Consider the following 16,347-nt stretch of genomic DNA (forward strand, 5'->3'; position numbering starts at 1 on the left):
CGAAGCACCGAGGCACCGATGCCTCGAAGTTACCAAGGGCGCTGAAGGCACTAAGCACCAGGGGCATAAGCGCCGAGGTTGCTGGGCCAGTGTCTAGTCTGGACCGTGTGCAGTCACACAACCGATGCAGCGTGGAGCACGCCAACAGACACACACACACACAGCAGAGGTGAAGGGTAGGGTAAACAATTATTTATTTATTATATATATATTTTTTTTAGGCCGCACACACCGAGTGACTTGACAGTGGGTACGGCAGTGCCGGGCCCCGGTGGAGGAAGGAACTCTCTTTTCTCTCTCTATTGTTGTTTTTTTTTAGCTGCAAAAGCAGATGATAAAACACAAACAGCAGATGTACGTTTTTTTAATAAACGGAGCGCAATTGCACAGTGTTTGCTCAGTCCTCAGACGCCGACTTACCGATTCCAGGAAGTGGCAATGTAGATATAACTAACCTCTACAGTCGCATGATTGTATCTAGTAAAAGAGCTCTCACTTTATTCCTGTAAATCTGCCATAGAATTACAGGAATAAAGTGAGAGCTCTTTTACTAGATACAATCATGCGACTGTAGAGGTTAGTTATATCTACATTACCTACCTGACTGTGAGAAGCAAAAGAGATTGTGGTCTCCACGGAGTGACTACTTAATCCCTAGTGATATTTTGAAATGTACCTTTTTCCAATGAGAAAACGGGCGGATTTGTGTCTTTTCATTCACATAAAGTCAGAAAAAAACAACATATGAATCCAAATTAACATGTATTTATACTAAAGTAATACAAAAATGACTACAAAAGATTTAGAAGTGAGTAGTTTTTCGAGATTTACGATTATACTGTAAATCACTTTCACGAATCAGCCCCCAAATGTAGTCTCCCATCATGTTCTCGTTATACTGTCCTTGGTAGCGGCGTTCAAAGTCCAGTATATCCTGGTGGAAGCGCTCGCCTTGCTCCTCCGAGTATGCTCCCATGTTCTCCTTGAATTTATCAAGATGAGCATCAAGGATATGGACTTTGAGGGACATCCTACAGCCCATTGTGCCGTAGTTCTTCACCAGAGTCTCAACCAGCTCCACATAGTTTTCGGCCTTGTGATTGCCCAGGAAGCCCCGAACCACTGCGACAAAGCTGTGCCACCATTTTGAAGTCTCCTATGACCTCCCAGCCGTACTCATCATACTTCAATGCTGTTGTAATCCTCTTTGAGGTGCACCGAGTGAGCCAGGGGAAGAGACGGGTACTTGTTACCATTATGGAGCAGCACGGCTTTGAGGCTCCTGGATGAGCTGTCAATGAAGAGGCGCCACTCATTCTGGTTACAGGCGATTCCGATTGCCTCGAACAGACTGGTCACATTGATGCCATCTCAGAAAAATGCAGATATGTATCCACTTAGGCAGCTGGAACTAAACTGAACTGGTGGGCTTAAGGCCCCTGTATTTATACTACTAATTATATTACTCCAAGTTTACTCAGCACTGAATCTATCTGGAATGTTCTGGAAAATAGGTAAATTTCAAAATATCACTGTCCTGGTCACAAAAGCAAAGTTTGTGGGGAATAATAGTCATTTTCTATACTTTTGAGGCATAAGCAATTAGGAAATAACACTTACTACCCAGGAACCAAAAAAAAAAAAAAAAAATTGTTACACGGTGTGGTCAACTCCGCCCCATATTTGGCTGATGCAAGACACCCAGCTCCATGCATCAGTTTTTCATTCAATGATGTTGTTACACCACAAGGTGTGTGGTTTTCACCCTCGCATTTACTTTGATATTCTTCTTAAAAAATGTATTTAGTTAAAAACGAGAAATGGTCAATTTATTTGAAAAGTTACATTGCCTAAAATCGTTGCCTTTGTTTTGATACATTTGAAAAGTCATTGCTGATTACGACAAACATCTGTCCAACTTCATAAGCCCTGTATAAAAAAGAAAAACACGTTTGGTACATTGAGCGGGTCAATTCTAGAACTAATACAAGGTGAGTGTGTGTGTGTGTGTGTGTGTGTGTGTGTGTGTGTGTGTGTGTGTGTGTGTTGTTGTTGGTTTTTGGGGTTTTTTTTCGTTATACAGTTATTGTGTTTATAATTTGTATCTTTCGTTATTTGCCAAGATAATGAACGTCGACAATAGCCTGCTGCTGATGGAACATTCTTAACTTCCGCTAGAAAAGTTTCAATTCTGTGTGTATTTCTGAAATTCTAGATGGCAGGTATACTATACCCTGTGGAATATGCATACCACTATTTTACCTAATAAAATAAATGTAAAAAACAAGTCAGGTAAATAGCCTAAGTCATTATACAATACATCGCCTTTTCCAGTGCCAGCTAGGTTTGTATGATACTTTCAGATGTTAAATGGCTCCTTGTGTTACTTTTTTGAAATCTAAGCAAAGACGTTTTAATGCAATGTTAACGTTACACCACGGAAATGTAGTCATCCTGTTTTTGTTTTAAAAATAACTACTATGCATGACTTAATTTAAGATTAAACAACATATTTACAATTAAGCACGACTAATATATATATATATATATATATATATATATATATATATATATATATATAATGGTAACCTACATCGTTACTCAACATCAGGGTTATTCTCTGTACTTCAAAATAAATAAATAAATAAACCCTAAGCATGGAAGAAGCAACTGCGAACTGCAAGATTATGACCCAAATTCATCACGTTAAACTATGTAAATAAACCTAATCTATGTGTCTGCTGCTTGGAACAGCACGTTTGGAACAGGATAGGATTAATACAGTGGAACCACTGGCCACATTGACAACAATGAAGGATGAAGTGGTCTACTCAGCTGAGTTGCAGAGCCTGGACGATGGGGATAGCAACGAGTCTTCAGACCACGAAGAAAACGAAAAAAATGGGTAAATTACCAAAATTTGTTATTGGTTTGTATTGTTATCGGGTACACGACTGAGCCACCAGTTAATAAAATGTCACTCCATAATTGTGACTGACATGCAAAGTTGCCTAATTTACCTACAGTAACTTGTAACATAGTTTTTACAGTGATGTTTTTTTTTTTTTTTTTCCAGGGTGGTTCAACAAGAAAATGCAGAGAGTCGAGTATCTCTTACTCAGGAACAACTGTCAAAGAAGAAATGTCACCATGTAAGGAAGCTGGGCTTTTTTCTTTAAGAAAATGGGTTGATACTTGAGAAAATCAAATTCCACCTCCCCTGTCTGCTTAATCTAACCAGTGTATTTTAAGATTTCCTTTTGCATTGGTTTCTGTATCGTTTGACAGTTCTATTCTGTTCTTCCAATCAATTGCATTGCTGTGTGCCATCTTTTATAAATGATAGCTAAAATATATTCACATGTTTGTATGTTTAGTTTTTCTGATGTCTGTCTGTAATCTTCAATTAATGGCCCACAGTTAGTCAATCCAAAATATCTTAGCACAATGCTTAAGTCATCGTGTAATTATGTCTGTTTATTTTTTTAAAGATAAATACAAATTTGACATATACAAATGCTTTGACAAGATTGAAATTTGACGCTTTTTTTTTTTTTTCCAGCCTCAGGGCAGAACCTCATTTCGAATGTCTGTTTTTAACCTCAGCAATGCCATTATGGGCAGTGGAATCCTAGGGCTTTCCTATGCCCTGGCTAACACTGGAATAATACTTTTTGTGTAAGTATGACATTTAAACCCTGAAAATACACAAAGCTCCCAACACTTTTGATTAGTTAAACATGGTTTTATATATATATATATATATATATATATATATATATATATATATAGGTTTACATATCTTCCCCAAATTGTTGTACATAACATTCAATTCAAAATAAAACTGGATATGAGATGCATTCTCGAGAGCTTCTACATCTGTGATTTCGAGTATATGTATGTGTAGTATAGTGCCTGGAAGTCAAGGGATCTTTGACCACAAAAAGAAAAAATATATAAATGTAACATTCCAGTGAAAGCAAGCAGTTGCTCTCTTTACTGTTTCGCAGTAAATTATTTACTTTAATATTATTCATTGAAGCCAGAGTTAACATTCTTAGCTGCTAATTCACTGTGCCTTGAGTTGTGCTTAACTGGGAAAAGAGCATCTGTGTTGGGGTTTACTGGCTGGAAAACCACAAATATGCAGGTGGCTGCTTGGTTCAGTCGAATGTAAATACAGGTTTTACAGTAAAGTGTCAACTGATATCACATCTACACTTGATGTGTACATAATACAGGAAATTCAGGACTGACTACTTCTTATGTGGTTTTTCATTTAAATTTCTTAGCTACCCAACAGTGCTCCACCACATCCTCAACACCCACCAGCATTTTCTACATTGATGGGAGTAAAGAACATGACCTTTGATTAAATAGGCTTTTAAGAGTTTCACAGGGAACTACATATTAAACAGCAAAGGGAAAATGTCATAGAAAATCATGAAATCTGTTAAAACCGTGAACAATGCAGCCTTAGTCATTTGAGTTAAACCCTCAAAAACATATTCCTGTCACTCCAAGGAAGCCAGGCAATGGTTTGAATTTTAATTTGAAAGCAACAAATCCTTGCTTTGATAGCGGCACATACATAAAGAGGCAGAGTAAATCTAAAGCTCTATTGAGGCCGTAGGTTTGCAGTTTGAAAGGAGATAAAAATCATGTTAATGTTACAAAATGCTTAAGAGAACTTGAAATATATTAACAGGTGTTTTACTTCTTTCAAAAATTAGGAGCTAATTAAAGACTAGATTAAACCCTTTGAAAATATGGCCCAGTGTTTCCAAGTATAGGTGCTTACAGGTATTCCTGCAATGTACAGTCGATTATGGGCATACCTGTAGAACTTGCCTATTGAAACAGAACCACCTAATAAACTAATGACTGGAAAGGTTGGTGTGGTCGCTTTGTTGGGGAAAGGCGCAGGGCTGTATCCTATTGTACTTTGGCTTTGTTCATTTTTCACAAGACAAAATAAAAAGTCTGTTGCACAGTTTAATATGGGCTGTTAATGACCTATTCCTGCCACACCCAATGTGCTGTTGACCATCTGCATGTCTTCTTTCTGCAGGCTTATTCTAGTGTCAGTTACAATACTAGCATTATATTCAATTCATCTGCTGCTGCTGTGCTCCAAGAAAACAGGTATGCCAAAGAGCTTCAGATGTTACTTTCTGAGAAAACCTCAGTACAGTGTTAAAAGGCTACCATCTGCATTTTCATAATGCTGTGATGTATGGCAGCAGTATGGAGTAGTGGTTAGGGCTCTGGACTCTTGAGCAAGGTACTTTACCAAGATTGCTCCAGTAAAAACCCAGCTGTATAAATGGGTAATTGTATGTAAAAATAATGTGTAAAAAATAATGTAATTGTATGTAAAAATAAGGTGATATCTTGTAACAATTGTAAGTTGCCCTGGATAAGGGCGTCTGCTAAGAAATAAATAATAATTATGCTCCATTGTTGTTTCTGCTTACTACCTATTCTAGCAACACAAATGCTTCTGAAAAGTGGCCTCAGGACCGATTTTGTGACGTGAGAATGTGTGTCATTGTTACGCAGGCTTCAATGCAGAACGCTCTACCAATGGGCAAAGATGATCATTGAAACAGAAAGTGATCTACAAAGAAAATCCATACTAGAAAACATTAGTTAACATAACTGTGATGTTTCTGACCCAAATCAAGTTCTCTTCAAAGCTTTGTGAATTGGGTCTGCATGGTTTTGATATTGTTTTAAAGCGGGTCATTAAACCCTTTTAGGAAAGGTATTAAATCAATTTGGAACGACTCATGAATCTTAGAAATGTAAAATATAAAGCATAAATTAGTTTAAAATCTGTGGAGAGTAAAGTCAACCAATAGTGAGTCCAAATTGACTGAATACAATAAATCCAATGCCAAATTCAATATTTTACTGCCTGGTAGTGTATTTGCTTAAGTAACTTAATATAAACATGGAACGTTGTTTAACATGTCTACTGACAGTGTAAACTAAACAGTACTTTATTAACAATTTGTTTTGTTTTTTTGCATAAAGAGTGCATGGTCTATGAAGACTTGGGTTATAAGGCTTTTGGGATGACTGGAAAGTGTGCTGTTTTTGGCTCAACATTTCTTCAAAACATTGGAGGTAGGGACCTTGGCATGCCTTAATAAACTAAGTGTGTTAATGAGGCCAGTGGGAATACTGAACATCTGCACTGGAAGCTGAACTGAACTACAAAATAAAAATGATAATAAAGATCTTATTGGCAACCTAGCCACTCAATCACAGAATTGGCGCATTTTAAGAGTAGCGCACAGTCAACAATGTGTAATGCTCATGTATGCATTTTATTTTGAATTCCAGCAATATTATCCTACATGTTCATTGTGAAAAATGAACTTCCGTTGGTCCTCCAGTTTCTTACGGGGTTCGATACGAAGGATGAGTAAGTACATATAAATGTATAACTTATTGGACAGCTTTAGGAAATTAAATGGAATCAAAGATAACAAGGCCAGATTTATGAAGGACTTTAATCCCAAAATACAATTTAGTACAATCTCATTCATTACTGTCAAATGACAGATGACAAAAACATAAATTCCATATTGACAGAAATGAAGAATGTGTTTTTTTCTGCCTAGTTCCACTGCCTAGCCCCATTGTTTCTGTTAACTTTTTTCTCCCCCCCCCCCCCCCCCCCCCACAGATCTTGGTACATGAATGGAGACTACCTTGTTATCATGGTGACTGTGGCGATCATCCTCCCACTCTGTCTTTTAAAGTCGCTTGGTGAGCACCTGTATGATATCATCTTACACAAAACATTCCTGAACATGACATTGTAAGCGTACTATTTGGCGTGGCATAGAATACTTACCCTTGAGGAATGTGTGAGGGTGTTCAAATGTTCATCATATATCACATTCCTGTATGAGTTTACATTAAACTGTGCAGAGGATGTTCCCACATGTTTAATCAGGTGCAGTCTTAACTCCAGTATCAGAATTAAATTGCATTTACTTCATGTATGAAGATGTGAATATAGTGGTTAAAGTACATTTCCAGGGTCAATATGGAATAATCTGCAGGATAAATGACTGAAAAGTGAATGTGAAATATGATGTTATGACTCTTTATATGGTTTTATCTGAGTGGGAAAAATGATTGGAATCCTTGGATTATGCTGCCCAGATAAACATACCCAGCTCGATACCAACTGGGGACCCATATATCCTGATCCGTTTCTCTGTCTGTCAGTCACATTTTCCTTGTAAACACAATAACTGCCTTGATTTTGTACCAGCCTTTACCAACTTTTGTCCTACACACCTAGTCTCCTATAGCCGTTTCTGATTGCATTTGGCTATTATCTGACAAACTCTCGATTTTTTTAACCTTTCAGGTACTGTGCGATTACGAGAACCTTTTTTGTTTTTCTCCTCCAGCTAATTCCTATCACTGAACGACAAGCCTTTATTTTTCTATACAGGTTATCTCGGATATACAAGTGGATTTTCCCTGGCTTGTATGGTATTCTTTTTAATTGTGGTAAGGACAATTTCAAAGTACAACATTCATTAAAAAAACACACACTTCCCCATTGTGAGACTTTTACCAAGGTGTTACAGCATAAAAAAAAGATGTATTTTATTTTTGTTTTAGATTATCTACAAGAAATTTAATTTACCCTGCCCTGACCTGGAATTAAATTCAACAATGCAGGCTGCAAAAATGATACCAGACAACGAAACAGGAATGTGTGAACCAGAGTTTGTTGAATTCAATACTAAGGTATGTGTATTGCTTCAAATACAAGAATATAGATAAACTGCTGCACTTTGTACCTTTTCTGTATGTACCTTTGCTGTGGTCTGACAGCTAGACCGTAAGAGTGAGTTTGAACTACAACACATGAAATCCTCAGGTGATAATGTTTCTAGTGCTAATAAGAAGTGCTTATAATCAAAGGGAACTACATGTGTCCCGTGTTATACCGCCCCCTTTATAACTCCACCCTCGCATACCAGCAGCTATTCTCTGAACAAATGTCACCAATATAAAAACAGTGCTATCTGTACCCGTTATATCACCACCCCACTGTCTGCCACCCGCCAACTTCTCAAGCCAAGCAAACATAAATATAAGCATTGTAGTTCCATTGTAGCATCAGCGAAATAATCATGGCCAGTTAAAACAACAAGTTATGCAGTTAACCTTTGACTCGCTTTCCTAATTTGTTGTTAACTGAACATTCATACCAATGTCATCAACACTCCCGCTCCCAAAACAAAACAGAAAGTATAAAATGGCGAGTCAACCCTACATTTAACACCAGAGCAAAAGAAACAAATCTGAAATCTGAATAGGCATATGAAAATAAGAAAGCAAGTCAGCAAGACATCACATATGTTTTCTCGCCTAAGTGAGGCATGTACTGTTAATCGAAGGACAATTGGAGACATTCTAATGGATAAAAACAAATGGCTTACCTTGATGGAATGGGTCGATTTGTTTAACCTGAAAAAGGCTTGACGCAGTTTAAAATAAGTGACTTTTATAAACCACAGGAAATGTTAAAAAAAAAAAGGTAAGGTAAGAGGTTTGTTTGTTTACGTGCAAATTTTGCACAAATGAAGGCTGACTTAAACTAAAGCATTAGTTTTGTAAACAGCTGAATATATATTTTTTTTACTTTTTGTTTAAAAAAAGTGTTTGCCTGTACATATTCAAAGTTTTTTTTTAACTGCTTAAAAAGAATGCTCTTGAGATTAAATTGCTTTGTGAAATAAATAGATGGCATCGTTCAATGTGGGATAGTATTCAGCAGGCTTACAGTCGTGCCACAAACACTAAAGTTCACATGAGCAGTACAGTAAAAAAAAAAAAATCATACTCTTTTTTGTTTTTATGGAATTGTTGTGTGGGTGCTTTGAAACTAAATGAGTGTTTTATTTTTTTTATTGTTATTTTTTAAGTATAAACTGTTCCTCAGAAGTAACATGTATGTTTCATACAGATGGGAAAAGATGATTAAACATCACTAGTATAACTACTGTTGTGTTAAGAACTAGTACTGTAGTTTTAAAAAAAAAAAAAATGTTTTATTAAAATGGCCTGGAGATACTGTAATTGTATGACTAAAAAATTAAAATGTTTGAATTTATTGCAAACATAGAAGGTTTTTTTTTTTACCCTCACTATAACGCCACCCTCGCTTATGCCCATTTTTGCCCATGGCCCTTACCTGGCGGTATAAAGAGGGTTGACTGTATTCTAAGATTGTGCATCATATTGTTTATGATTTTTACATGGTCATAGAGCAGTACATTATTGAAATGTTCTGAAATTTACAACCAGCATTGATGCATATATGACAGCCGTCTGCTTATAATTTATTTTTCTTTTCAGACTATCTATGCTTTACCCACCATCCTGTTTGCATACGTGTGTCATCCATCGATTCTTCCAATCTACAGCGAACTTAAACAGTAAGTCATTTTAATAAAAGAAGTTGTACGTTTTCTTGTATGGATGGATGTGTGTTTTTGATGTTACGATTAAGATGTGTCATTATTAACGTCATTAGTGTTAGCATTTTTTCTGTGTATGTAGCTTTATGTTCGGAAGTTATAACACTAAAACTGTCTGCAAATAATCTGAAGATATGTTTCAAATCGGCATCCATAAATGTATGATTTTATATTCAGATTTACCTTGTTAATTTTTGTTAGGATTGAGTGTAATGTTGATCTTTGAAATGCTAAAAATTGTTTCCTTTCAGACGTACATCGAAGAAAATGGAACATGTATCAATAGTTTCATTCTTGTCCATGTTTTTCATGTACATCCTGACTGCATTTTTTGGCTATTTTACATTTTATGGTAAGTTTTGATCATTTGAAAATAAAAATCCATACAATTTGTCCAGCGTCTTCATGCACACCGTTTTATACAACAATGATCAAGAGACAATAATAATATATACGTTTGGTTGAGCTTTATTATTTTTATTGTACTTATTTTGTTAGTTTTATTTGTTTCTGTATTATAGATTTATTTAGGGTTGTTTGTTATATGTTTATACAAAATGTACAGTGAGACTGCAACCTGGTAAATGCTGACAAAATGATTAATTTTCTTTTTGCTGCCAAATACTGAAAACTATTTTGGTTATGTTGAATTAATTTTGCTGAAACATTTCTATCTATTAAAACAGATAAAGTCAATGAGGACCTGCTTCGCACCTATGATGCCAGCCATGATGTCCTAATTCTCGTGGTGCGACTCGCCGTTGTCACAGCCGTTATTCTCACAGTGCCAGTACTTTTCTTTGTTGTAAGTATACTGCATTACTATGTATGTTTTAAACCATGATTTGAAACAAAGTGAAAGGGGGAAGTTTAGTACTGTTGCACAGGCTTCAGTGCACTGCACAGTGTTAATAAGCTTCCCCACCTCCCACAATCAGCCTTTTGGGTGTTTTTATTCAGAAAAATGCATGACAGATGCTGATCCAAAAAGAAAAAAAAAACAATAGGGAATCATACAGAACAACCCAATCAGGACATAAAACAGGCAAAAAACAAAACTTAAGTATTAGGCAAATATATATGATATAAAATATCTATTTTCCAGCTTATGCTTTAGCAGCCTGTACATAGAGAGCAGCCAGTTATTTACATGACTGTTCAATGTGCATTTTGCTCCCCCTGCCCCCACTACACACACATCCTAAGCATACACACAAGCATATGTGACCTGGGTCTCTAAGTTCAGACCCCATCCTTTCGTTCGTACGTTACTTTCAATCACAGGGTAGGAGTAACACCCTTTTTGGTCGGGGAGAAAGGTTTGCAGCTGCGTCTTAAAGATCTCATGTTGTATATAAACATATGACTCAACTAAAGGGATTTCCCTTCAACTGAAAAAATATTGACATGCCTAACTGTTATGGGTGGTTTGCTTATTGTCTGTTACATTGAAAGTTACACTTTATATAATCTAGTTACTGCTTCTGAAAAGGCTCTGATCTGGGGGAAGAATATCAGTGTTACACAGGCTATAGTGCCCAATTCTTCACCTATCCACTGCACGGATCTGGGAGATGTCTCAGCAGAGCTAAATGTAGACTAATGACTACAATTACGTTAATTTTATTGATTTGCAATCAAGAATGATCCCAGATTGAATGAATGTGTTTTTTTTTCATAATCATGTGATTTGTAACTACCTGTACTACTGTCTGCTGTGGTTCTCAGGTGTATGAAGTCTTAGTCTAAATATATATTTTTTTCCTCGTTAAAGAATGAATAACTAGGGTTCCCAAGTGGTGCATCCAGTAAAGGCGCTCCACATGGAGTGCAGAATGCGCTCTATAGTCTGGACGTCGCGAGTTCGAGTCCAGGCTATTCCACAGCCGACCGTGGACGGGAGCTTCCAGGGGGCGGCGCACAATTGGCAGAGTGTCGCCCAGGGGGAGGGAGGGTTAGGTCGGCCAAGGTGTCCTTGGCTCACCGCGCACCAGCGACCCCTGTAGTCTGGCCGGGTGCCTGCGGGCTTGCCTGTAAGCTGCCCGAGAGCTGCGTTGTCCTCCGACGCTGAAGCTCTTGGGTGGCTGCGTGGTGAGTCCGCAGTGTGAAAAAAAGCGGTCAGCTGACGGCACACGCTTGGGAGGACAGCGTGTGTTCGTCTTCGCCCTCCCGAGTCAGCGCAGGGATGGTAGCGGTGAGCTGAGCTTAAAAAATAATTGGCCATTCTAAATTGGGAGAAAATAATAAAAAAATAATTGACAATGACTAAATTAAAAAAAAAAAAGAATGAATAACTAAATAAAATACTCCAGGAGTAGTGTTGTGTTCTGGCCTTGACAGTGCACTTTGGGGAAGTGGTACAGTGTTACTTGGCAACTGGCAGTCACATCCTTTGTGATACCTCAAGCCACAGGTTTCAACTGTTTCTTCTACTTCTGAGAATCTTGAACAACAGTCCATTTTTTTTTTATCTGATTTGATGGTAAGAATACCCGCATACTTACCTCATGCACTCCTCATACCCACTAATTATTAATTATAATTATTATTATTTAGCAGACGCCTTTATCCAAGGCGACTTACAGAGACTAGGGTGTTTGAACTATGCATCAGCTGCATAGTCACTTACAATTACATCTCACCTGAAAGATGGAGCACAAGGAGGTTAAGTGACTTGCTCAGGGTCACACAATGAGTCAGTGGCTGAGGTGGGATTTGAACCGAGGACCTCTTAGTTACAAGCCCTTTTCTTTAACCACTGGACCACACAGCCTGGTGTTGGTGACATTTGACATTACTTATTAAGTTTGTAATTTGTGTTCTTGGTTTGTTTGTACAGGTCCGCAGATCTCTTTTGGAGCTGCTCAAGCAAAAAAAGTTCAAGTGGAAGCTTCACATTAGCGTAACATTGGTACTTCTGGCATTCTCTGTCGTTTTGGTTGTCTTCACACCTTCCATTAAAGACATATTTGCTGTGATAGGTAGGCTGGGCTTTTATAGGGGTTCTTTAATACTGTCACTGTGTGGTTCAGTCTTACCTTCAGCAAATCTAATACTAATCTCTTAAAATTATAGGTGCAACTTCTGCAAACATGCTGATGTTCATTCTTCCTTCTGCACTGTACTTAAAACTTGAGACTTTGACAACCAAACAAAAGATCAAGGTATGTTTTACCTCTAGTTGAGTTAATGGCTGTGTTCCTGTTTTATTTTTTTCAAGGTCCAAATGACTGCCTTCTATCACAGTCAGTAAAGTACGCTGAACTTCTATGTAGGGAATAGTGGCTGATATGCAGCATTTGGTCTCTTTATATAGTCACAAGATGGTCTAAAATAACTAGTCTGTCTGCTTGACTTTAGTTTTAAAATACAAAGGCATTTTAGTAAACTGGGTCAGGTTGGAAATCAGTTTTATTTTATATTGTTGTTGTAAGCAGACTTTTTTTATTGATGGTTATGCTGATCAATAATACAACTTTTTAATAATGAGAAATGAAGAATCACGCTTAATTATGTGAAAGCTATGAAGGGAGGGGACTCGCATTATGCTTCATGTGCATTTTTAAATAGTGATACTAGATGACAGGAAGTGTGATACAAGGCCACAGTTATTAAACATAAAAAAACTTTTTCTTTACCTGATGTCAGTGTGCTGATAGTTATTTGAAATGTTTCGACAGTGACACCATACTGTATATAACAGTTTTTGTTGTCTTGTTTTTTCTTTTTCAGCCTGTTATCTTCCTGGCAGCTGGAGTACTCTGCACTCTCATCACTGTACCCTTAGTTATTATTGACTGGGTGCATACAAAGCAGTCAAACAACACCGGCCACTGATCTCATTTGAAAACATCCTCTGTTACTTTAACAAAAAAGGGAATAATATCGAATAAAAGTGGTTGAAACCAGGACTGAGAAAACCAAGGCTCTTGTTAATACTTTGAATCAGGAACACCTTGTTTTTTTGGCATCACTGATATCTCAGGTCACTAGTTATACTAGCTTCAATATACATTTTTGCTTTGACAAAAATATTAGTAAAGTATCACTGACTGATCATTGTTTAATAAAAAATGTTGTGATGGAACAAAATTCACTTCCTCAACTTTCAAACAGGGAAAAGAATGCTTATATTGTTAAGTTATATAATAGTTTGATGTCTTTTATGGATGTGGTGTATTTAGTTATATTATTTTATCGTGTGTTGCTGATGAGAACCGCACCGTCGCAGTTCCGTCTCTGACTCAGGAATTACAGCCTCACTGCTCACACGCTGGATCTGCTGCTACTGAGTTGCGTCGCCATCTGTTCCGTCTCTGACTCAGGAATCGCTGGCCGCTCACACGCTGGAACTGCTGCTTATTGTGTTGTATTGCTAATGAGAACCGCACAGGTGCCGTTCCGTCTCTGACTCAGGAATTGCTGTCTCACTGCTTACACACTGGATCTACTGATGAGTCACGTCGCTGCCTGTTCCATCTCTGAATCGGGAATTGCTGGCTGCTCACTCTGCTTACACGCTGGATCCGCTGCTGCTGAGATGCGTCGCCGCCTGTTCCGTCTCTCTGAATCGGGAATCGCTGGCTGCTCTGCTTCCACACTGGATCCGCTGCTGCCGCTACTCACCGCTCCGTCTCTGACTCAGGAAACGCTGGATTCTGGCTTTGTACGCTTGCGTTTAATGGAAAGCTCTTTGTCTTGTTTGGTTTTCAAAAATGCTTTGTTCAAATAGTAAAAGGTACACAAAATAACAATCTTCAATACAGGAATCAAAAAGATCCCTGGGTCTGACTCCAGGCACTGAGCTCAGTACAACTTTTCATTCACATTTCCCAGGGTTACATAGCCCTAGTTCTGCCCCTAGTCCCTGTATCAAAACTCTCCGATTGGTCAAAATCCTACAGAGCTTGGCTCCACTCAGTCTGGGCTCACGCTGCGACTAGATGGTTGTCAAGTGTACTGCAGGGTGTGTGACTAATGCTTTTGCATTCTTGCATTCAATCTTATTGTACATAATTATAAGAAACCAGCATTCAATTGTGTTCAAGGATTACAGATAATACTGCATATATATGCCTTTTAATGCAGTGTTTTACCTGTTATTGTCAATAGTGTGCAAGTCCTGCAATATAGTAATAATAAAACCCAGCTAATTTGCTTACAATATCAGTATATATTTTATTTGTGACAAACCGGGGTGCACATGAGTAATTATGGCTAATTAAAGCCATAGATAAAAGCAAAGGAATTCCAGTGATCTGGGTCTGTGATAAGGTTAAGGCCTGAGAGGAGACCTGTGGCAAGAGGAAAAAAAAAAGAAGCTATTGTGATACTTTAAGAATAGACTTGTATGTTTGGTAATCGATAATACAATAAAGTGCCAGCCATGGAAAGATGTGATGTCATGGTCAGCCCTGTACAGATGTAATGTAAAAGTGACAAAGTTAAAAAGACACGATTGGGGAAAACTTAGCCCCTCCATTTTTTTTAGCTGGAGAAAACTGGGGAGGTGCACCAGAGGGACTGCATGTCTAATATTTGAATAGTCAAGACACAAAATGTTTTGACATGTATAGGTACAAGGTTTTAATGCATAAATAAGAAAAAGGTGCCTTAACTTTTTTGTGTATTGAATATCTAGTATCTTCTATATATTGTCGCATTGTGAGTGCCCCACGTTATAGCAAGATATTTTCAAAGAAAAACATACAAGAGATACAGAGTTGTGTTCAAAACCACACTTAAAACCACTGAGTGAAATATGAAATAATCAGGTCAGTGAGGTACATTGTGAATTGAAAAAAGAAAATAGTTTAACCTGATCAATGCCTGTAATTGATTTATTTCCAGCATTTAGAGTGAATGATCAGTTTCTTCTTTATTGCTGAGGTTAAAATCAAATTGGAATCCATGATTTCTTGGTTATAGTCACATGAACCGTACCGAAATGTTGGGCAGCTGTCTCTTTTGAGCATAAAGATAGACATAGATATAGACAGACATCTGCATTTCAGATCAGAAGTAACTGATATATCATAAAACACTAATGTTAAAAAGTACAACAAAAAGCTAAAGGGTTTTTGCTCTGACATATTCAGGCTGCATGGATGGAATTGAGCTTACAGTAGGTATGCAGACTGATGATGTTTTTTTTTTTATCAGTATATTAGTCCGATTTATATATCTCTGAAGATAATTCATCTACAAGGTTGACCTTTTATTAATGTTAATTTACAATTGAAGCATGTGGGAGTCGTCCTAACCTAAATAGGTTGAACATGTACTGCGATAGAGATTCTGTGTTGATAAAAATGTTAAAACAAGATGAAGAAATACAAAACAGGAAACTAGTATTTTTGTCTTGGTTTTTTTTTTCCTGCAGCAGTAAATACTTCAGACAACCACAGAAGAACTGACACAATATTTTGTGATAGTAAATCTAGAAGCTGCTAAAATGATGCACCAGTTAATGTATTATACTGGAACCAGTCACAACAAGCCTCAGAGCATTCTACTTGTAATGGTAGAAATCATTGGTTCATTGATGGAAGTCAATAGGCTGTATATTCACACTGTGACATTTACTCAGTACTAGGAATGTAGTTCTAATTTTTTCTAGAAAATAAACTGCCATGGCACTCTTTGAACAGTAGCATCAATTCCTCTTTCAGACAAATTTTCAGTTCAACAGGGTCGCAATTACAATGATTCATCTCCATGTTGCTAACAACACCATTAGATTAGGTGCTTTAGTTCTTTGATTTCTTTGTTCATTCATCTATTTATTTTTGCCACACATTTTATATTTCTCGGGACCAAAGCTAGG

General features: G+C 37.4%; 1 protein-coding gene across 2 annotated transcripts; it reads left to right on the forward strand.

Annotated features, from left to right (window-relative positions):
* Window positions 1–1,704: 1,704 nt before the first annotated feature.
* LOC117419456 (sodium-coupled neutral amino acid symporter 1-like) lies at window positions 1,705–15,872 on the forward strand. Of its 2 annotated transcripts, none has more exons than XM_034032208.3 (16): window positions 1,705–1,991; window positions 2,755–2,905; window positions 3,077–3,152; window positions 3,563–3,678; window positions 5,072–5,145; window positions 6,040–6,132; window positions 6,352–6,433; window positions 6,698–6,780; window positions 7,481–7,539; window positions 7,654–7,782; window positions 9,400–9,479; window positions 9,773–9,873; window positions 10,208–10,326; window positions 12,361–12,502; window positions 12,597–12,685; window positions 13,254–15,872. In XM_034032208.3, exons 2-16 carry the CDS (start codon window positions 2,811–2,813, stop codon window positions 13,356–13,358), a joined length of 1,443 nt encoding a protein of 480 aa, XP_033888099.1. In that variant the 5' UTR covers window positions 1,705–1,991; window positions 2,755–2,810; the 3' UTR covers window positions 13,359–15,872. The 2 variants fall into 2 exon arrangements, with proteins under 2 accessions (XP_033888099.1, XP_058841725.1); XM_058985742.1 differs by having other exon boundaries at window positions 3,569–3,678.
* Window positions 15,873–16,347: the final 475 nt, after the last annotated feature.

The sequence above is a fragment of the Acipenser ruthenus genome, chromosome 14, assembly GCF_902713425.1.
Source record: "Acipenser ruthenus chromosome 14, fAciRut3.2 maternal haplotype, whole genome shotgun sequence".
In the NCBI taxonomy this organism is placed as follows: domain Eukaryota; kingdom Metazoa; phylum Chordata; class Actinopteri; order Acipenseriformes; family Acipenseridae; genus Acipenser; species Acipenser ruthenus.

Coding starts and splice junctions, on each gene's coding strand:
- LOC117419456 (XM_034032208.3), top strand. CDS start 2,811: ATGAAGGATGAAGTGGTCTACTCAGCTGAGTTGCAGAGCCTGGACGAT. Junction 6,781..7,480: donor CTGTCTTTTAAAGTCGCTTG/GTGAGCACCTGT, acceptor TTTTCTATACAG/GTTATCTCGGATATACAAGT. Junction 10,327..12,360: donor TGCCAGTACTTTTCTTTGTT/GTAAGTATACTG, acceptor TTGTTTGTACAG/GTCCGCAGATCTCTTTTGGA.